Source organism: Rhynchophorus ferrugineus, unplaced genomic scaffold (genome assembly GCF_030347505.1).
Source record: "Rhynchophorus ferrugineus isolate W39M unplaced genomic scaffold, kcgeb_rfMv2 rfM9, whole genome shotgun sequence".
NCBI lineage: Eukaryota > Metazoa > Arthropoda > Insecta > Coleoptera > Curculionidae > Rhynchophorus > Rhynchophorus ferrugineus.
In genome coordinates this window covers 1,119,714-1,142,685 of record NW_027472588.1, presented here as the reverse complement: position 1 = coordinate 1,142,685, position 22,972 = coordinate 1,119,714, and the positions used below count along the sequence as shown (strand labels likewise).

Sequence of the window (22,972 nt, the reverse complement as noted above, 5' to 3'; positions counted from 1 at the left end):
AGTTTTTCTGCTGCAGTTCCCTTGAAAATAACAGTAAGTCAATTAAAATTACAAGGTTTATAGAGAATTTTACGCTGAATCGAATGGTAGTATAATAGTTTACAGGCAGCCATTAGATTTTAAGTTATGCCGTGAAAGGTGTATTTTCAAAAAATGAGTGAATTTATGTTTATGTCACATATCTTGAAAACTACAAATTGTAAAGCAATTTAACATGGATTTTTGGTTCTTTTGCATTAAAATACGTATATTTTGAGATTTTTATCATTATCTGAGAGGCAAAAGATTTTGGCACTTTTTCCATATATATAGTCGTGAAAATCTGCGATTTTTTGGCTTTTTCAGTTTTTCTGCTGCAGTTTCCTTGAAAATAACCGTAAGTCAATTAAAATTATAAGGTTTATAGAGAATTTTACGCTGAATCGAATGGTAGTATAATAGTTTACAGGTAGCCATTAGATTTTAAGTTCTGCCGTGAAAGGTGTATTTTCAAAAAATGAGTGAATTTATGTTTATGTCACATATCTTGAAAACTACAAATTGTAAAGCAATTTAACATGGATTTTTGGTTCTTTTGCATTATAATACGTATATTTTGAGATTTTTATCATTATCCGAGAGGCAAAAGATTTTGGCACTTTTTCCATATATATAGTCGTGAAAATCTGCGATTTTTGACCTTTTTCAGTTTTTCTGCTGCAGTTTCCTTGAAAATAACCGTAGGTCAATTAAAATTACAAGGTTTATAGAGAATTTTACGCTGAATCGAATGGTAGTATAATAGTTCACAGGCAGCCATTATATTTTAAGCTATGCCCTGAAAGGTGTATTTTCAAAAAATTAGTGAATTTCTGTTTATGTAACATATCTTGAAAACTACAAATTGTAAAGCAATTTAACATGGATATTTGGTTCTTTTGCATTAAAATACGTATATTTTGAGATTTTTATCATTATCTGAGAGGCAAAAGATTTTGGCACTTTTTCCATATATATAGTCGTGAAAATATGCGATTTTTGGCCTTTTTCACAGTTGTTGCAATTTTCTTCAATATAATCGCATCTCTCCACATATCTACGACTTGGTCTTCTTCCATGTGTGTTTATTCATATAACATCAATGATGATATGGAAGTCAATAGTGTCACGCTCTTGTATATACTTTTGACGAATTGAAGACCGAAATATATTTTCTTAATATTTGGATGCGGCACGCATACCGCATTGACCCTGGTGAGGAAACATAATCGACAGACCTTGTATCACTTGACCGAATGATTTAGTTGAACTTGGAGACGGTTTTGTATAGTATCAGGGTAGAAATCTGTCGTATACAAATTGAACAGGGCCTTCGCTACGTCTATATCAGTCAATTTAATCAGGTTTTAAGCAATTTTCAACGAAATCTCGCTCGAATCGTAGCAACCGTTCGTATAAGGAACGTTACGAAACAAAAGAACGATCGATATTCGTCGATATGTCATGCGGGGAGGCCTACGCGTTTCCGCCCGTCAAACCATCTACGTCGGTGGACAGTATTCCGTCGCAGAGCGTACGTACACCGACCGAGTCAGCGTAGGTCACGCTCTATTTCATTTCCATACAATTGTCTTCGCACCGCGAAGACCGCTTGGCTACGGCTTCGCCTCGTAGGCATCGAGAGACCTCGGAGGCGTTGCCATCGAGACAGATATTATGAAAATCACTTCTGCTACCCACGATCTAGTCACGGTACATGTGTGTCTTTTGAAAAATATGAAGCGGTGGAATTCATGGTTTATGCCAAATGGAGATGGTTAATCCATGAGATTCTACACTTCGGATTGTTGTAATATATCAGTTATTCATCACCAGTAATCTTTTTGAACCGTTTAACTGATTTCGAAAAAGGAGGAGGTTCTATATTCGACTGTATATAACAGGTGAATTGAAAAGTCCCCGGCCTACCATAGTAATCACATTATTTGGCAAAATTAGTTTTTTATTCAACATAATTCATTTCAAGGATGATTATAGCGACCCTCCAACTTTTCGATACCATTTTTGTAGTACGATTTGTCATTTGCTTCAAAAAAAAGCCTCAGTTTCGGCGACCACCTCTTCATTCGACGAAAATTTCTTCCCAAGAGCATTCTTTTGGGATCTGAGAACAGGAAATAGTCGCTGGGGTCCAGATCTGAAGAATACGGTGGATGAGGAAGCAATTCGAAGTCCAATTCATGGATTTTTGCTATCGTTTTCACTAACTTATGACACGGTGCATTGTCTTGTCTGTTTTTCGGCCTTCAAACGGTCCAATAACGCTATGGAATAGTCCGCTGTTGATGGTCCTTCCTTTTTCAAGGTAGTCAATCAAAATTATTCCATGCGCATCCCAAAATACAGACGCCATAACCTTGCCAGCCGACTGTTGCGTTTTTCCACTCTTTGGGGTGGCTTCATCTTGTGCAGTCCACTTGGATGACTGTCGATTGGACTTCGGAGTGAAATGATGGAGCCACGTTTCATCCATTATCACATATCGACGCAAAAACTCGGGTTTATACACTTGATCACCTTCAAACACTGCCCCGAATCACCAACTCGTTGTTTTTGGTCAAAGGTGAGCTCCCGCGGTATCCACTTTGCACAGAGCTTTCTTATACTGAAATATTCGTGAATGATATGATGTACACGTTCAGTTGATATCTTTAGACTGTCTGCTATTTCATTCAATTTCAATTTGCGGTCATTTAAAATCATTTTGTGGACTTTTTAAATGTTTTCATCGGTAAAAACCTCTTTTCGGCGGCCACTGCATTCGCCGTCTTCGGTGCTTATTTCACCACGTCTAAACTTAGCTTTTTTTGTTCTAGTTTAGTTAGAGCATTTCACAAATCACCTGGGCTGGGTAGCGGGCCCCAGGGCCTGAATCGTTCCTTATTTGCAATGATTGTTTCTTGGTTCCTATTTTTTCTCACACGGGCTACACCTTTACTTGGCCTACCCATTGTAATACTAAATAAAATAACTGCCTAATTTATTGAGTAAATCATTTAACACTAAAAAAGAAAATATTTTTAATAAAAAAATTGATCTGACAAAAAATAAATAAAGAACTTACTAAAAAGTAAAACATAATCAAACTTACCTAAATATAATCACTACCGACCACTTTGAAGTCGGTGCCGAGCCCATACAATACAAGGATAATATAATTTTATGATATATAGTCAAAATTAAATTAGGAATAAAACAAATCTAATTTGTTGCTCGTAAAAAGTTTACCATATACCGATGAACCACGATAATTTGCCGATATTGACTGAAAGGAAATGTCAAGGCAATATAACCTCAATGAACTGTCAAATGTCAATTTAGATAAAGTTTACTTCGGAGACTATGTAAGACCTCTAAGTTTTCTGTTTCTATGTATGTTATTTGGTATTTTTCAATTGTGTAATGCCAAATAATATTTTGCAGACAAGTTACCGGATGATCTCAAGATGACCTACGTGCCACAGAGTCGTCAGGCCTACGTCGGTGAACATCTCAGGCTGTTCTGCGAAGCATTTGCAGGTTTGTTGGGACGCGCATCGTTAACAACACAAAGACGCTCATTTTTTTATGGTTTTACAGGCCGACTTGAAACACCGGATCCTAGTAGCGCGGCTATTTGGCATAGGAAGCTGGAAAACGGTACGCTAACGGAGGTACCCAAGAGGGTGTTTCAGGAAAGAGTATCCAGGTAGGTTGGTTTTGTAAATGATATCGTAGCCCACAACGTAATCTAAAAGTAACTGGAACATTGTCTTGTATTAGGTACTTTTGCATCAACGTATTTTCAATAGATTGTTATATATATAGTCCTTCCAATAAAACAACCACTGCACGTCATTTATAATGCAACGTTGCGGTTCCAAATTTAAGTTTTCGTTTATTTTTCACTCTGACAATAAAATACTAATGTAAATAAAATAATGAAACAAAAATAACGTTATTTATTTTTACATTATAGTACATCTAATTATTTATTGAAGGACTTAAACTAGAGTTAATTATACAGGCACAACAGTTTGCAGGTTAGAGTTGTTTTGTTTTATTTATATTGATAAATATGACAACGATGTCGACCAGTACCAACAGAAATCGAATTTTGTAGACCGATTTGGTTACATGTTTTGGACACATTAGCCTTCGTTCTGTCTCTTTTTAACTATAGTAATGGTAATTAGTAAAATGAGAAAGAAAATGCTGCGAGTTTAAAACGGATTTTACGTTTTTATACACTGACAATACGTTCGATGGTGTTGACGACTATATAGTATTGGATAGACTATATAGTTCTTCCAATAAAACAGCCAATGCACGTCATAGATGACGTCAGATATACTGCCAAATGCACTGTGTAAAATTGATTTTAAGCTTGGAGTTAACAGGCCGATTCTAAAAGGTGTTGGAGGGAAGTTTGTAATCTATTTTTTGTTCACAATTTGGCGAAATGGCACAGACTAAAAAGTGAGGCTTCAACATGAAGATTTAATACACTGGTGCCACGGACCATCTGCTCTAAATAAAATTAAATCAATTTATAGACCTGATATAATAGTAACAATCCTAGTAGAATGGACCTACAGGAGGGACAAAAATAAGCGGCGGGCAAACTTCAAAAAATTAATGCCTAAACTTTTCTTAATATCAATATTCTTTATGATTAAATTCCACACCTATTTATCTAATCCACGATAGCTGCACCTAATAACTACGTACAAACCGTTGCAATCCTCGAACAGTTAAAATCGTAATATGATTCATCATCTGACACCGAGAAATATGATGCAACCTTATACTGTGCAATTGTGCCGTTCTTTACCGACCAGCCAAACGAAACAGACATTTCTTTGTTTAACAAATTCCTAGTACATCCGCCAGCAACCCGACGAGAGGATCCCCTGGTTCTCTAACCTCGATGACGCAACCAGCATTAATTTTACTCGAGTCATCATCATCATCATCATCATCATGGTCTCCATCTCAAGACGGATCGCTTCAATCAACGGAATACTGTTGGACGCGATCGGTATTTCGTTTTTTTTGTCTTCTTCTAGTCGGTTACCTCGAATGCGGCTTGGTCAAGGATCCTCGTCAGTATTGTTTTATTATTTATAAAATACTAGCGAGACCCGCCCCGGCTTTGCACGGCTGCAATGCTGATACTAAATTAAATACACTACAGAAAAAATATGAACGTTGTATATAAAAACATAGCGGCCCGCTCCGACTTTGCACGGGCATAAAATATATATGCCTATGTCACTCAATGAAAACATGATTAAAATCGATCCAGTATTTTTGGTTCATTCATTACTGCCCTTGGCCTGCACGCATTAAATTTGGAGTAAAACAATTCCTCTTCCCCCATACTTACTATGAAGATTTCCTGCATCTCTGGAATATCTAAATTCATACAATTTTTATTACATTACACATTTTTAAACGCAAATTTTAAATTTGTAATATCTCCGAAAATATTTGTTTAATTTACATGCTGTAAGGAACCATATTGATCTATATTAAGTGCACACTGTATTTAAGGTACTTAATTCGATAAGGATTAATGCCGTATTGCTTAAAATAACTTCGTAAATAAGCCATTTTCCCACATAAAAAGTAAACAATAAAAATGGTTAATGTGGGTTATCCCTAAAAGATAAACATATACCATCGCGGACTTTTTTGTAGACCTTTTTATGGTGTACAATACTGTAGTACATTAATTTGATCTAACTCGTAGGGTTAGGCAGCGTTTTTGCTAATTGCTAAATAAGCCTAAAAAAATAGGTTAATTTACGACATCACGTTAGAAACCTCTAAAATTAGCAATGTTGCCTTAGTATATTATGCATGTATTATTGATAAATAAACCTTCCTCTTGAATCACTTTATCTATTGAAAAAAACCGCATCAAAATCCGTTGCGTAGTTTTAAAGATAAGCGCACATAGGGATATAGGGACAGAAAAGGCAACTTTGTTTTATACTATGTAGTGATTTGTCTTATTTCAGATTATTGAGCAATTAATACTGGATCTATTCTATAAATGATGTTTTTTAAAGGTATAAATAAAATTCAACCACAATTTATAAAGTTAATCATATTTCTCTTATAATAGTCTCAAGAGAATAACTTAAAAATGATATTATGAATATTACTAAGTTTTGACAATGTTTTCAAAATAAAATCAGAAATATGTTTAATATATAACATTAATTGCACTAACCAATGTCTGTATATCAAAATACATGCAAACTATCTCAATAAGTAACACTTACTTACTTTTAAATGGCATTTAATTAAATGTAATTTCCATTAAGTCTCAATAATCAACAAAGTATTAATAACTTTAAATTATTACATCACTGAACGTTACAACAAACATAACAAATAACATTGCATAACAAAGGTATCACGAGAAAGATCAGAACTGTAACAACTCGAGAGCATCAAATATAAGTACATTTTATTTTTATTTACTTATCATAAATTCAACAATAATTTAAAATGTATATATAATTTATAATATAAATAATTTCCAATATCAAAAATTATGATAAAATATATTAATCATAAACGTGGACTATTAAATGAAGTAATACATATTTATATATTAATTAAAACCATAATGAACACAATTAGGCTCTTTATTTTTTTAGAATATAGAAATTATATTAATGTATTGTATTTATAATAATTAAATGAACTACTGACTTCTCAAAACTAAGGTCTATAAAGATAATATCTAAAATAATTGATAAAAGGTTCAAAGAATAAATTGTCATATATTTGCATATTTTATTGCATTAATGTAAACATCTTAATATTTATGAGTAGTTTAAAATATTTACCAAATTACTTAATAATTCATAATTTCTTCTATTTATCCCATCTAGACAAATTATATATATAGTTAGTTTCACTCTATCTTCATGTTTTCAGTATTTCATTTATTTATTAATATAAATATATATTGAATTTCTTTATCTACATCTTCAAGTAAAATTGCATCGTTATTTACTTATTTATGCCACTATTCAATCTTTAAAACAGTACCTGTCATAGGTTTTTCCTGTCAGTAAATTTATTTATTTTCATTTATTTATATCACTTTATGTAATATTCTCGAATCTCACCATTACAGATTACAGACCAAAGCTGAAACGAACAAAAATAACATTTCTTTATACTATACTAATAAACTAATGTACGGAAATTAATCTTAAATAACTAAAATCAGTACAAACATTCTCTTAAAATGTTAGTATACGTAAAAAACAAATTATGTCACCAAAAATGTCCAGTAACTTTAAAATTTGCTCAAAACGAACTGATCTCTACAGTCCAGAGTTTCAAACAATTATATCTGTCATTTCGTCTTTCAAAATTAATACAAGAATGAATTCGGACATCTCCGTCTTTTGTCGTATATTGCTGTATGCGGTGATTTCTGGCCGTGGAAAAAATTAAAAATTAGACTAAGTATTTTTAGTGCATTTACACAAAATTCTATTAATTTAATAGTAGTGAAATATTGGTGGGAGGTACCTCTCAAAGCCCCCTATATTTTGTGGTCAAACAAACCAGCCGAGAACGTGACTCGGGGTGCTTCGTGGCCGTTTCGCCTCGACCGTTTCCGCGGCGGACATAATGACTCCCGCGGAGGTTCGATCACGATCGATTTTTGCCACGAATCGCCCTGGATAATTGACGATAATTGACGGGCAGCGGTATCCGATGCGAAGACAAAAACTAACCGCATAAGACACACCGGTCAAACAAGCGGTGTGACACGATCGAACACAGTGGCGAACACTGGCCCACAGCCTTCTCGCCATTGTTTTTTTTTAATGATATAAACTATACAGTATGGATAAAACTTTATACTTTTGGAATATACGTATGTTCCGTGTAGGAAAATAGTATGGCGGTTCTCGGTTATAGTTTCTCCTTTTTTTTTGTTAAAAAATGCGAAACAAATTGCTTTGACGCTGCTTGTCTATACTTCTAAACACTAATATCATTCCGTGGAACATTGCGTTGTATCTTATACTCGATCTTTTTTTTCAAAATTATAATTAAAAATTGAGAAATAATGTTTTCGTATGATATTTGTATTTTCTTTAGGAAAACAAGTTTTTAATAGAATGCTCATTGTTCTTAGTGAACCTAGACAAGAGCGTGGTATGGTTTTTAAAGTAATTGATGAAGAAATACGAACAATTAAAACTCATTTCAACAATTTGTCTTTTCACTGTGCTGTGTCAACGTCTGCTGAACAAATATATAACATCAAAACTACCATCCTTATACTAAACAAATATTTGTTAATGTTATTACGTGTGGCGCTTCATAATTCTTATTTTATTCGACATGTGGCGCTGCCGCAATCATAGTATACGTGCGAGGATTTGAATTTGCGATGTTGCCAGTTCTTGAAAATTATATTATAATCGATGATTTATCCATTACTGTCTAGCAATTAAATCAAGATATGAACAGTACAAGAACAAATAAGCTATAAACAACAAAATTCTTAAACTTACAAACCTGAGCTCTTACCAGTACCAGTGTCAGGTCCAAAATGGCTGTTGTAGTTCGTAGGATTCGACCTCTTGATTGCATGTAAATGGCAGCGTTGCAGAATTAGGCGGAAACTACCGAAGTTTACCGAATACCGCTTAGAATTCTCCGGAAACGGCCACTACTTTTAATACATATTGAGAGAGAATGCAAAAGTATATAACTCTTGCCATGACGTGTACCTTAAGTAATTTTGGCATTTCTAACCTTAATTAAACGATTTTTTTCTTAGAAAAACATCAAAATTTGAGTGCTATTCTGGGTAATATGACGTAAGAAAATAATCATAGTTGTACCGTATATAAATGTTGTTTGGATTTAAGAGATGGTCTGAATGTAAGAAAACAATTTACATTTGTTCTTTATTAAACCCATTTTTATTATTTCATCAGTATATCAGAGACAGTTTCAGATATGTTATAGTATGTATTTTCGAATGATTAGAGCTTAAAGTGTAATACATTTTTTAACTGGCAATGAAACCGACACAAAACGATACCAATACGGGAAAACAGAGGTTCCCACGCGAATTTCCACACTGGACGTAACCCCATCAACCGGAAAAAAGCGACTTTAACGCCACTGGTTGCAGACGTCGTGAGAACAGTCGCGCCGTTCTCATTGTGTTCCTTTCAGGTTTTTTTCTCCATTCGTTTTGATTCCCGTTGTTTTTAATGTCCCCAGAAGTGGACGGTGATGAACACACGGCTGTAATTATGGGCCAAAGTGGAACGTCTGGTACTGTACGCGGGTTCCGTTTGCCGTCGGACCGCCGCTATCGTTTTTATGGCCTCCATCCAACGTTCTTTGTGCGACAGTTAAGGAGCCACGATTAATTCTTCATTCTGCGGCGAATAGAATATGGGAAACGAGCGTTAAGCGAAGTCTTCCGAAGCCTCTAGGTTGTTAGAAAATGTAGGATATTAGACCTTTCTTCTGGAAATAATCACTGTGTGACGAACTTGAACGAATTTCGAGATAGTTAAAAGAACAAGAGCCTAATTCTGGAGAATCGCGGCATGCGCACGAGGATTTGAGCTTACAAGGTTGCCAGTTCTTGCAAATTATACCTACATTTGAAGAATATAATATAAATACAATAAATTATCTTAAATTCACAAATTAACCTAATATGTCCGTTGATATTCACGTTGAATTTTTTTTGCTATATTATCCATCTCTTATAATGTGAAGAATCTTCTATAAACATCTTTTGATTGATTTTTGATTAATTGATTACTTGTAAACTGCCGAGGTTTATCGAATATCGTTTAGGATTCTCCAGTAATAGCCACTACTATTAGTAGTTACTTAATAGTTGCTAAAGTAACAGAAATATAGTCAAAAGTATTTTACCATCATCAATAAAAATTTACTCTTTTTACGCCATTATATTTATAAGCATATATGCAAGCAAGCAAACTCGGAGCAGATGTTTCCCTCTCATTTTATCCCAGCTAAAGAGAAATAATGCTGTCTAAAGCGTCGGAGAATGTAACCGAATCACACATCAAACTTCATTCGGTCTGTTTTTACCTAGAGCACTGCAAATTAATAAAATGAGAAAGAAAAATGTTTCGAGTTTAAAGGGTCTTGTACGTTTTTATAAACTAAATTTGTCAATACTTTAGACGGTGTTGATGACGTGCATTAGCTGTTTTATTGGAAGGACTATATATAATGTTTTAAAGAATTTTGCTAACATTTGACCAGTACCAATCCAAATCGGTTTGGCTGTTTTATTGGGTGAACTATATAGTCTACGAAAGTAAATTTGAGCTGTTAATTTTGACTACAACAATGACAAAAAGATGTTGCGATTGCAAAATATGCATCTTTTCCATTTGGTTATGTTGTGCCTGTTACAGGGAGGAAGGACAGACGTTCGGCACATATCTGGTGTTCCCCGGCGTGCGCCCAGAGGATTTTGGCGTCTACACGTGCCGGATCTACAAACCAGGCGCCTTCAAGTACTTGGATGTCACACTTAGCGAAAAAAGTGAGTTGAGTTGTAGGTCAGGATTAAACAAAGATACATTGATGAGAAAATTTCAACATTTATGTAAAAATGTTTGTTTAATAAAAGAATACTAATATTTTTAATGAAACCTAACTATTTTTAGAAGTATGGATGTTTTAAATTTTTATTGAACTTTTTAGATTCTCTGTTTTAGTCGACAAAAACATTTAACTTTACATAAAAACTAATGGATTTATAATTTTTCCCAGTAAAACCCCTAGTAACTGCAGTTAAGAGAATTTCACACATGTTAACGATATTCTATTATTATTTAAACACTGAATCACTAGAAAATATTACAGATTCATTTGGACTGTGTTATATATAGTATAATGTTATTTAGTTCACAAATATGACTAAAATTATTAAAATCTCATCAGAATTATTTACAACATCAACTAAAACCTCTTTTGTATGCAAACAATGGAAAAATAGCGATGTGAAACAATTAAATCCACCACTAAATGTTTCTGTTTTCTGTTCCAGTCAAAGTAATCACCTACATCGATCCGAACCCGTTTCCTCTCAAGGAAATGGTGCTTAGTGCAGTAATGTTAGGGCTGGTGATCATCACCGTGCTGATAGTGTATAGGCGATTCGCGTTACGTTGTCAAGTATATCTCAAGGACCGATTCAGTGCTCCCGAAGATAACGATGGCAAACAACACGACGTCCTGGTGGCTTACTCTCCGAAGGATTCGGAACTGGCCTCGGGAGTGCTGGTATCCACCCTGGAGAAGCGCGGCTACGTCTGCCAGAAGAAGGAGCTCTCTCTTGACGTTTCCAATTGTAAGTAAAGGAGTTAATTTTCGAACTGTGTTTGGGGAAGAAAAGAAAAGAGACAATTGCTGCATTTTACTGTTTTGTAGTGGATGTTTAACGTGAATTGTTATAGGGAACGCGGAACTGGCCGGCCACATCGAGAGTTGTCGTCGAATCATCACCGTCATCTCGCCGGCAACCGTCAACGATTCCTGGATATCCTCGAATCTGTACCAGGCCCTGAAGCAGCTGCAGACCCTCGGCGAGACCAAGCTGATCTGCGTCGCGCTCAAGGAATTGCCAACGAGCCCCACCGAGACCAAGAACTCCCTGGGAGAAACCCTGGCGTCGGTGGCCCACAGCATGAACATCATCACCTGGCACAGGAATAACGACTACAATTTCTGGCTGAAGCTGTACAAGGACCTTCCACCCAAACGAGCTGGGCCGGCACCAGCGCCACCACAAAGACCCAGGCTGACTTCGGAGCGAAGTTTCGATAGTCTGGTGGTGGTGACTTAAAATCATTCAGGGTTCGGATAAGATGACGCATCCACACCTTATCCATAAATATACAGTATTGAATTAAGTTATGATTTCTTTTTCTCTCGACTGGCGCGAGACCTCTCGGTTTCCAAGTTGTGTTTTAAATACATTTTTACACTTACTCTAAGTTTTTTTAATTTATTTTTTTCTCTTATTTGCATTACGTCTAGATTAGTTTATCTATTTATTTTGTTTTTGTATAATCATTGGCAGATAGTGACTCTATACATTATCCAAAATTATTATAATACAATTTTTGTTATGTATTCTTGAGATAGAAATGTATGTTGAAGAAATTTCACGAAAATGAGGTAAAAGGACACATTTTTAACTAGATTATGAGTGAGACCCGATTGACAGGAGGCCCTTACATATTTAAAAACTAGGGGATTAATTAATTGTTAAGAGAATGTGATCAAGGAAAAGGTGTGTTTTAGTTTAAACAAAATTGAATTGTGATTTTTTTATAACTGTATTATGTATAAATTGCTAGGTTAATGTTAATAGTTAGAGAAGGAATTTATAATATTAATGTGATTATATATATATATCTCGTTCTTTTTTAAGCGTACGTATTTTTTAATACTGAGAATATCCAAGAAAAATAAAATACTGTTTCTTATTTGACTGTTTATTAATTATTGACTAAATCCGTCAACATACCTTTTAATATCAATCCCATTCTATCGATTATATTCACACAACAATAATTATCACAAAACCACTAAATTACAGAAGATATTTAAAAATTATGTCCTACTTTACAGGCTGTTATCGGTTCAAATATTCACATATCTTTAATGCGATAGATGGCGCCGTAAAACTAAAGAAATAGAAAATAACATATAAAGTTAGAGTTTCGAAAATGAACATTATTAAGGCGACAAAAAGAATTTGATACATAGATTTTATGTTAATAAATCAAAAAACTAACAATATTTGGAATTAATTTGGTGACAGCTGCAATTCGCGAACCAATTTATTGCTAACTTCATGGTTTCTGGTAGAACTGTCATGTTTGTCAATTAGAAGAAGCGAAACCCAGACGGTTAAAATAATTAATTTCCTTGATTTATATAATTTTTTAAGGCAAAGAGAATGAACATTTGTAAGGTCCCGATACCCGTGGAGGACAGCGACGGAGATAATAGGTGGCTGAGTATTGTAAGTCTATTGAAAAAAGCGTAAAACGTCAGCATTATTAGGTTAAGTGACTTTTTTATGTATTGTGAAGGGACCAACAATTTGTGTTTTTTTAAGCATAACAGGTTTCTCTCGGAAACTAGAGAGAAGGATGCTGATGTAATATTTATTGGTGATTCTATAATACAAGCCTTGCAACATACGGATGTCTGGAATGAGATGTTTGTTCCGATGCATTGTTTAAACTTTGGGATACACAGAGACAGGGTAGAAAATGTGCTGTGGAGGGTACAAAATGGAGAATTAGAACATGTGAATCCCAAGGTATCTCCAACTTTAGAATATGTGCATTTTTTATTATTAAAGTTGTTTTTAATTGAAGGTAATAGTTCTCCATGTTGGTACAAACAATTATAATAATACACCTGAAGAAATTAAGGATGGGATAATAGAAATAATACATATAATTAGAGACAAGCACCCAGATGTTTACATTGTAATACCGGTAAGGTTACGGTTATTTATGGTTTGATATAGTTTAGAGAACTGATGCTTTTTCAGAGCCTTTTGCCAAGAGGGCAACATCCAAATGCCTTAAGAGACAAATTACAGCAAGTTAATGAATTGCTCAAGGATAGTTTAGAAAATTTACCCAAAATTGAGCTGGTGGTTATTGACAAGGGTTTTGTCCAACCCGATGGTGAATGTTAATTAATAAGTAATAACAGCTTTATATAAATAATGAAACTATTTTAGGAACAATAAGTCACCACGATATGCATGATTACCTTCTTTTAACTAATGCAGGCAGTAAAAAGGCTTTCGAGCCAGTTCATGAACTGCTTCTGCAGCTATTGAACGAGGGCGAATCGGAAAAAGAACTAACCATATCCGAATAAGCGTTGTGAACCCTTTCCCCTCTTACTAAAATAACTGGTTGTTTCCTTTTTAGAAACCCCTCTCTAAAATTGTAAACAATCAACAACTTTCGGAATCTCAGGAGAACAATATAAGTTCCACATTATTCAGAAGATTAAGGAAATAATGTTAAATCGAACAGGTTTAAATTTTTCTTCTGTTATTTCTTATGCGATATTAGTGATCGTATATTAGCTAGCTTAGGCAGCTACATATAACCTAACCTGTAACTTTTTTATTCGTTTGAAAGCTGGTGAGACCATAATTTTGTTGATTAAGTTATAAGCTTTAAAGGATTATTACCATCTGTATCCTCTGAACGAATTGGTTTCGTCTTGGATGGATAAAAGTTGATTTTTATTTGCGGTCTAAACGTTCTGTTTTTAACTAATAATGGAATTCTTGACGAAATCAATGCAGTTTGGAACTAGCAAGGATATGATAACTGTAGGGCCAACACTTGTTTGATTCCCCCTTTAGGTTTAGTGATAGTTTTGTTTCGGGGTCATGATAAACAAACAGTCTACTCGATCTGTTCTAATTTATTATTATATTTCTTAAGCTTAAAAAACGCGTGCGTACATGTGATATATATTAACGATTACGAAATTTTAAGACTTCATTTTTGTAATTGTACATTCCAAATTATGGCTGGTGACTTACTGGTAGCTGCAAACACGATGAACCATTCACTGTTTGTTGAGTACAAAAAGCCCGTTATTCGTTCTGTGAACTGTTCCACCAAAGACATACTTTTGTTTTTTTTTTTCGAAATATTGTGATTTTATATAGCAGCTTTTCTATTTATTATTTGTGTACTAGTTAGTGATGATAATGATAAGCAGCTCATTGCAATTTATATAAGAATGAATATTAAGAGAAATAAACGTTTTGTCATTTTTACTACTCAATTTACCTGTGTGTTTTTTCTTTTTTTGGGTCATACAGCGAGCGATACTACTCCAGACATTTTAGTAGAGTGCCCTGGTAGGAGAAAATATGTGTCAAATGTAAGCTTCTGTCAGCTTGCTTTTGGCGATATTAGATTTTAATTTGTTGGAAAAAGGCCTTTTTATTATATTATTTCTTTACATTCTATATTTTCATTATTATACGATGCCTGCAAGGTGAACTATATTTCTCATCATGAGAAAATAAAGGAAATGTCAACGCGGGAAAATTGACGGAGCTTCTAAACTCCGTACACTAGTGGCGCTGTTATCTGAAATAAAATCGGCTAACGTCAAAATTTAAATACCAGAAACATTTTTTCAAAACATAAGAGTGAGGACTTTGATTTTGCTTTATTTTTGTGTTCTAAATTATAATAATTATACGTCCAATAATATTGCCGTAAATACAGAGTGCTTAAATATGGAAAAAGTGTGTTGGGAAGTGTTGCGGCTGTCATTTTTTTATTGTTTTAATTTTATTTTTTAGAGAGTATTCAGACTTGATATCTCTGAATTGAATAGCAAGGAAAAGGCACGTGATTAAAACGCAACAATGTTTCTTCGAATATTGTTATGAGGTAAGAAATATAAACGCAAAAAAGCTTTACTCGTTACCAATATTCTTTTTATTTATTTCGCGGTTATAATTAACATGGAATACACGCATATTAATATACAAAACTTTTATTATCTTTTAGTGTTTAAAAGGTTCAAAGTAAGTAATTTTATACTATAATCTTTTAAAATATTATTTTAATAATCATTATCGTTAATAAATATTAAGTGTATATTTTATTGCATTTATCACTTGCATCCGTTAATTCTCGCTCCATTTGACAGAGGGCGCCTTTAGTCGAACGTCCTGGCTAGATTTTTGAATATTTTCCGTTTGTTTTAAAAAAGGAGACTTGATTCGTCGAAAACATATAGCAATCGTGAACCATATCCGCCTTGATAAAGCGCTAGTTTTAACATATAACTGAAATGTGGTTACATTATCACATTTTTATTACATAAATTCATTTGTTTTGTAACAAATAAAATATTTGATGGGAAAAACACCGCAGCCTATTTGATTATAAAAATTCCTTTAGATATTCATAACATAACCGTATATCAATTCGTTGTTACAGACTTTGAGATTTGGTATATTTCGACTCAGTAGTGAGCCCTCACGACCCACAAGGACGATATAGACCATTCGGTTTAGATATGACAGATAACGAGCAGCAATTGTAATGGAATAATCGATATCTCTATGGTTATCGGACATTTTGATCACGCAATTGTTGGGTTATGCCTTTTCATTAGTCGAGGAAATAAATCAATTTGGTCGAGAAAAAAAAACTAGCCCAATTTAATATATATGTATAACAGAATGTTTACTTTAAAATGTGTTTAAATTAGTGTGGCTATTATGAGCGTTCAAAATAATTTTTATTATGCTTATTTATATTTCAGCGTGTTATTTTAAAAACATATTAGACTATGTTGTGTCAATATTCGCGATGTAAATCAAAGCAAGCTTGTTTTTAAAGTTAAATTTCAGTAAGCTTCGGTCTGTTTTTATCAATCACATATTTTAGTAATTTTTATGATAATAGTTATCAAATATCACAAAGATATTGTCTTTATCAAACGAATTTATGAAAATATAATACGCAAATTTATTTTAAAATAGTAAGCCAAAATACGTGCGAGGCCACTTGTGAATCTAGAAAATAATATGAATGGTTTTGTCACTGTGATTTGGTGAATGCGTTGGCCTTCGCCAAATCGTAATCGTCTATAATTTTTGTTATAGAATATTGTAATAAATCACTAAATATATGAATTAATTATTAGAAGTCAGTTAGTTTAATTCAATGACTTAAAAAAGGTTGAATTAACATTTGAAGAATTGTACGAAGGTTGAAAGTTAACCGTTTTCAAAAATCTGCTTAAATATATTGTTAATATATGCTTTTCTAAGGACCCTCGTATTCGTGACTTGATAAAAATGTAACATTAACTTGTCTAATGAGGTGCGTAAATAAATTTGTTTATTGTTGGATTAAAAAAAGTATACAACGAAATTAAACTAGTAACCAACTCGTTCCAACAAGATTAAATTGGAATTTGCGACGTGTGACACATAAACTTACATCACGGCAAATATTTTTTAACAAGGTATGATATTACCAGTCTAATTTAGACAAAGAATGATATTTTAAGGCGGTAAACATTCTGTCAAAAAGTGTATTGTTGAAAAGTATTTGGGAAACATTAAAGGAATTCTTTAAAAACTACTCTCATTTCGTCATTTAGCTTGTCTACAGAGAACGATTTTCAGAGTCTTGATGGTTTGTCTCGGTTTAGATGTTTATCGACGTTTAGGACATAGCTAAAATAATTGTCGTTAATGATTAATGATTAGCAAATATTAGTTAAGATTTATTATTGCACTATTATATAAATAATGTTAAAATTGTCGGAAATAAGAATAACGAAATGTTCCATATTGTATTCGAAATGTTCCACAGACTGTTTAAATGTTAGTTGGCAAATTGCAAACTAGCTATTTTTTATTTCCGGAAATAATATTTAATAAAAAATTATATATTTAGGCTATTTTCTTAGTTTTTTAGAGTAAAATCATAGTACTATGCAAATTATATTAACTTTTATATGGGATTCCCAATCGTACAAAATATTGAGAGTAATTATCAAAGATTTAAACCCATAGCAAATTTCTTTTGTACAAAGATTTTTATCTACTTATTAATGAGTACAGTAATATATAAGATCTTTAAGCATTTGAGCCAAGTCTTCATCCAATAAGTCTTCCAACTCATTCTCTTCGAACTGTTTTTGGGCCTCCGGGCTTTTTTTGTCATCAACATCAAAATCAATACTTTTAAGTCATTGAAACTAATATTCACAATTGGGATATGAAGGAACAACATTATTATAAGTACATGCATGAAAAATAATGGGGCCAAAGTTTAACGTGGGCTTCGAACCATGGCCCTCAGCATTGAGCCTACCGACTGGCGAGTGATCAACTTTAGAAATAATCCCAGAAGAAATCCGGTCTTACCCAGCCTGGTTACTGGCGTGACTGGGATCATTTTCCTTGTCGGATTTTATACTCTTGCCTAGAACATTCACAAATTTTAAACAATCACAGGCATAAATTCGAATCCGCGACTATCGCAATAGTAGGAGGACCGTCCTACCGCCTTTACCACTGCGCCACCAAGCCGGCTTAACAGTTGTTAAACGTTGTTCACATTTTTACCAACAAAAAATGTCTTGACGATTTTTTCATCCTCTGGCGGTCAAATTCAATGGATATCCGGAGGATTCCATCGTATTTGTCCATTATAGCAATGCCTTCTGTATACCAATCGTGTATAATAATATATCGAATCATTTATGATTAAGTACCAAACCTAAACCGATATAGGCAAAACGCACCAATACTATTTCTTCGTTGTGTTTTAGTTTCCATCGATTCTACTCACTGAATTATCTATATATCCAGGTAAATAATAAATTAGTCAAAGATTCTTCATGTTATTGCTATCGTTTTTCGATCAAAAAGTAATTATTCGTTTACGAACTTTTCATACATTATCGTTGCCATTCCTTGCCGGTTCCCGGACCCTCGATTTCGACTAGTTGTTCGTGATGAATAAATAAACCGTGGAAAAATAACAAATGCGAATCGGCGTATTTGTTATTGGCTGAATTGCTCGTAAAAAAGCAATTCGTTAATGTTTCATGTGATCGATTGATTTAGAAGGGAATTATTATAAATGTTTTGTGGTGGATATTATTATACAGGATGATATTAGTTCTGTAAATAATGTTTTATATTTTAGGGTTTCGCTGAACGGAAGTAAAACGAAATGAAAGAGTAGTGTTTACATTGTGTGACCGTTATTTATTGGCAATATAAAAAAAATGTAGAAAATACAAAATAGATGAAACGGATGGCAGCGTAGACGAGGCTTGGGCAGTCGATGGTGGCACGTCTAAACCAAACGATGGTCGGTTACCAAATGATCGAAATACTCTTCAATAACATCCCAGATAAACGTCCACTGCATTCACCATCTTCGGTGCTCATTTCAGCACGTCTAAACTTAACATACCAATTCTTGATGGTTGATTTTCCTGGGGCATTTGCCGGAAACTCATCATCAAGCCAACTTTTTTTTTCAACTGTACTTTTTCCCTTCAAAAAGCAAGATTTTATCAACACGCGAAATAGCTTTTTATTAATTATTTTTTTCAAAATATTATAATTCACAAACTGATAATCCGACAGCTGTCAAATTTATAAACGCATCTTTTGAGGATTAGGGCTAACCAAGCGTATGGATTTAATTCTAGTAGCGCCATCTATGTGCCAGGCGGCGGACCTTTCAATTGACTTGTTACTTAAACCTAGCGACATCTACTTTTCTGGATACCTAGTCAAATTGTATAATGTAAAAAATCGCTTCATTTAGTGATTTCCTGGGTAAAATAATGTCTTAATTAGTTCATCCTATTCTAAATGTTATTCTAAAGTCTATGTATGTCCTATAACCATATGGGATGGTGTTTAAATGTTTTAATTTACTCATTTCATTATCACCTCGCACATTTAGCTGATTAGCTAGCATATGGCTGTAAAAATGGATAGAAGAAAGTTTTAAATTTGTTTATCGACCCTATACTAGAATACCCTCTTAAGAAAGAGCAATGAAAATCATTCAAAGGTCATACCACGTCAACATAAAAAAAACGAGACTAGAATTCGATATTCGTTCATTAAAGATGCGATAATATCAAATGCGAAATGAGAAATTGTCCGGATAATTGCGAGATCGTCGCATCTGTCGATCGCTTCCATTATTTATAAGCGAAATGTACACGTAGGTAGAGCTTGGGTGAGTTCGGGGCTTATCCCCTCTCACCCCTCGCGATCGCAAGCGTTCGAAACGAAAGTGGAACTTCAGGCGTCGGGACGTCTGTACGTACTCGTGGCGTTGGCGTCTAACCGAAGCGATCACGCGAAAGGACAATAGAGGAAGATGAGTCAGTACGTATTGTAGATTTGCCGTAGGACTAAAAAAATTCGAAAGCCGCCATAAATCATTCGGGACGTCAATTTTTATATTCAAAGATTACGTGATTATTATATGTATATATATATATATATATATATATATATATATATATATCGAAGTGTGAAAGAAACAATATTTGCAGTAAGGTAAAGAAGAAAAAGACGGCTAAAGGTCGTCGAATGCTGAATGAAAAGGGGGATCCATTACGATAATCCAAAGCAGGAAGGTTCATGGGACAAACCTAATGAAACCATCCATAGGTATCGTTATCAAACAATTAATGCCGAGCACTACGCCGAGAATGACCAGAATACAAGCAAAGACACAAAAATGTTATTCTTCGGTATGACAACACTAGACTACATGTTGTAAAACCGGCGAGAACATAATTAGAAACATTGGAATACCACCCCGTCCATTCTCCAGATTTTGACCTACATTTGATTACGATACATACGTCCGACATATGAGTTGTGACCTGTGTGAGCAGTACTTCACTGCTTATAAAGATACCAAAAAATAGGTAGATTCATACATAGCCTCAAACGATAGATCGTCCTTTAGAGATGGAGCCCATAAGGACATGCGACAATACTGTATACCGATTTTTCACAATAGAATTTCAACTTTAAATAAACCTTTAAAATTAAGTTGTGGGCCTAATTCGATGGATTAACTTTTATTATTAAAAAAATGTTGCCTCTCTCTCTCTCCTTGTGTTCTCTTTGTGGCTTTTAGGCAAAAATAATTTGAAACAATAACATGAGTTCTGAACACCCAAGGTCAGTATTTAAAAGTATTAGGTACTTGCATGTATTTTGAAAATTGTTAAATAACTTAATCTAACACATTCATCTATATAAAATAACAGTTTTCCAGTAAGTATTATTGAGTGATAATTGGATACAGTTTATTATTTATTTTTCTCATTTCCTGTTGTATTCTGTAACATATATACTGTTCTGCCTATTACGTTTATTCATTCGTCGATATCTTTACCTTTTATCGTTAATAAAGTTATGATATTGATACGTTTCTATTTTATTAAAATATTATACTGATATTTTTACCTAATGTCATTAAGCAGATAAGGACATTTAAAAATCTAGGTCACTTTTCTAACATATATACAGTTTGTTTGAACCGAAATTTGTATTTCAATTTCACTACATTGTTGGGTTTTTCTCTTATTTTTACTTCCTAAGGAAAACGCTTTATATTAATCTAAATATAGCCTAAAATTTTCGCTGGCATTTCTGGTTTTTCATATTATTTTGACCTAATATTATTATGATATTGATAAGTTTCCAATATGTCAAATTAACCTGATATTTTTACTTAATATTATCTTAGGAACTAAGGACATTTCTCTCACTCTTCTAACAAATACAAAATTGGTTTGTACATAGCCTAATATTCTCATCGATGTATATATTTCTCTTTAACCATATTTTGGTGTTTTAGGTATACTTGTATTAAATTTCATTTCCGAACGAAAATACTTTACATTAATCTAAATATGGCCTAATATTTTCACTTACAATTCTGGTTTTTCATGTTGTTTTGACCTAATAATGTTATGATATTGATAAGTTTCCAATATGTCAAATTAACCAGATATTTTTACTTAATATTATTAAGGAACTAAGGACATTTCTCTCACCCTTCTAACAAATATAAGATTGGTTTGTACATAGCCTAATATTTTTATCGATGTATATATTTCTCTTTAACCATATTTTGGTGTTTTTGGTATACTTGTATTAAATTTCATTTCCGAAGGAAAATACTATACATTAATCTAAATATGGCCTAATATTTTCACTTACAATTCTGGTTTTTCATGTTGTTTTGACCTAATAATGTTATGATATTGATAAGTTTCTAATATGTCAAATTAACCAGATATTTTTACTTAATATTATTAAGGAACTAAGGACATTTCTTTCACCCTTCTAACAAATATAAGATTGGTTTGTACATAGCCTAATATTTTTATCGATGTATATATTTCTCTTTAACCATATTTTGGTGTTTTTGGTATACTTGTATTAAATTTCATTTCCGAAGGAAAATACTTTACATTAATCTAAATATGGCCTAATATCTTCACTTACAATTCTGGTTTTTCATGTTGTTTTGACCTAATAATGTTATGATATTGATAAGTTTCCAATATGTCAAATTAACCTGATATTTTTACTTAATATTATCTTAGGAACTAAGGACATTTCTCTCACTCTTCTAACAAATACAAAATTGGTTTGTACATAGCCTAATATTCTCATCGATGTATATATTTCTCTTTAACCATATTTTGGTGTTTTAGGTATACTTGTATTAAATTTCATTTCCGAACGAAAATACTTTACATTAATCTAAATATGGCCTAATATTTTCACTTACAATTCTGGTTTTTCATGTTGTTTTGACCTAATAATGTTATGATATTGATAAGTTTCCAATATGTCAAATTAACCAGATATTTTTACTTAATATTATTAAGGAACTAAGGACATTTCTCTCACCCTTCTAACCAATATAAGATTGGTTTGTACATAGCCTAATATTTTCATCGATGTATATATTTCTCTTTAACCATATTTTGGTGTTTTTGGTATACTTGTATTAAATTTCATTTCCGAAGGAAAATACTATACATTAATCTAAATATGGCCTAATATTTTCACTTACAATTCTGGTTTTTCATGTTGTTTTGACCTAATAATGTTATGATATTGATAAGTTTCTAATATGTCAAATTAACCAGATATTTTTACTTAATATTATTAAGGAACTAAGGACATTTCTTTCACCCTTCTAACAAATATAAGATTGGTTTGTACATAGCCTAATATTTTCATCGATGTATATATTTCTCTTTAACCATATTTTGGTGTTTTTGGTATAAT

General features: G+C 33.1%; 3 protein-coding genes across 4 annotated transcripts in view; all 3 read left to right on the top strand.

The window, feature by feature from the left end:
* The window catches only part of LOC143202465 (X-linked interleukin-1 receptor accessory protein-like 2), a 73,681-nt gene extending 61,115 nt beyond the window's left edge, over positions 1-12,566 (top strand). For both annotated transcript variants that reach the window (XM_076414025.1, XM_076414026.1), the window contains exons 3-7: positions 3,463-3,558; positions 3,619-3,727; positions 10,485-10,615; positions 11,123-11,425; positions 11,532-12,566. In XM_076414025.1, the coding sequence (XP_076270140.1) occupies positions 3,463-3,558; positions 3,619-3,727; positions 10,485-10,615; positions 11,123-11,425; positions 11,532-11,920 (1,028 nt within the window). In that variant the 3' untranslated portion in view covers positions 11,921-12,566. The remainder of the gene's footprint in view (positions 1-3,462; positions 3,559-3,618; positions 3,728-10,484; positions 10,616-11,122; positions 11,426-11,531) is intronic.
* Positions 12,567-12,931: 365 nt separating this feature from the next.
* Paf-AHalpha (Platelet-activating factor acetylhydrolase alpha) lies at positions 12,932-14,916 on the top strand. Its single transcript, XM_076415331.1, has 5 exons — positions 12,932-13,108; positions 13,205-13,411; positions 13,470-13,592; positions 13,649-13,787; positions 13,844-14,916. The coding sequence occupies exons 1-5, from the start codon at positions 13,043-13,045 to the stop codon at positions 13,984-13,986; spliced, it is 678 nt and encodes a 225-aa protein (XP_076271446.1). The 5' UTR covers positions 12,932-13,042; the 3' UTR covers positions 13,987-14,916.
* A 5,014-nt stretch (positions 14,917-19,930) lies between these two features.
* The window catches only part of Kua (Plasmanylethanolamine desaturase Kua), a 29,509-nt gene continuing 26,467 nt past the window's right edge, over positions 19,931-22,972 (top strand). Inside the window, exon 1 of the mRNA XM_076413997.1 lies at positions 19,931-20,032. Coding sequence (XP_076270112.1) covers positions 20,025-20,032 — 8 coding nt within the window. The 5' untranslated portion in view covers positions 19,931-20,024. The remainder of the gene's footprint in view (positions 20,033-22,972) is intronic.

Coding starts and splice junctions, on each gene's coding strand:
- Paf-AHalpha (XM_076415331.1), top strand. CDS start 13,043: ATGAACATTTGTAAGGTCCCGATACCCGTGGAGGACAGCGACGGAGAT. Junction 13,109..13,204: donor ATAATAGGTGGCTGAGTATT/GTAAGTCTATTG, acceptor TGTTTTTTTAAG/CATAACAGGTTTCTCTCGGA. Junction 13,593..13,648: donor ATGTTTACATTGTAATACCG/GTAAGGTTACGG, acceptor ATGCTTTTTCAG/AGCCTTTTGCCAAGAGGGCA.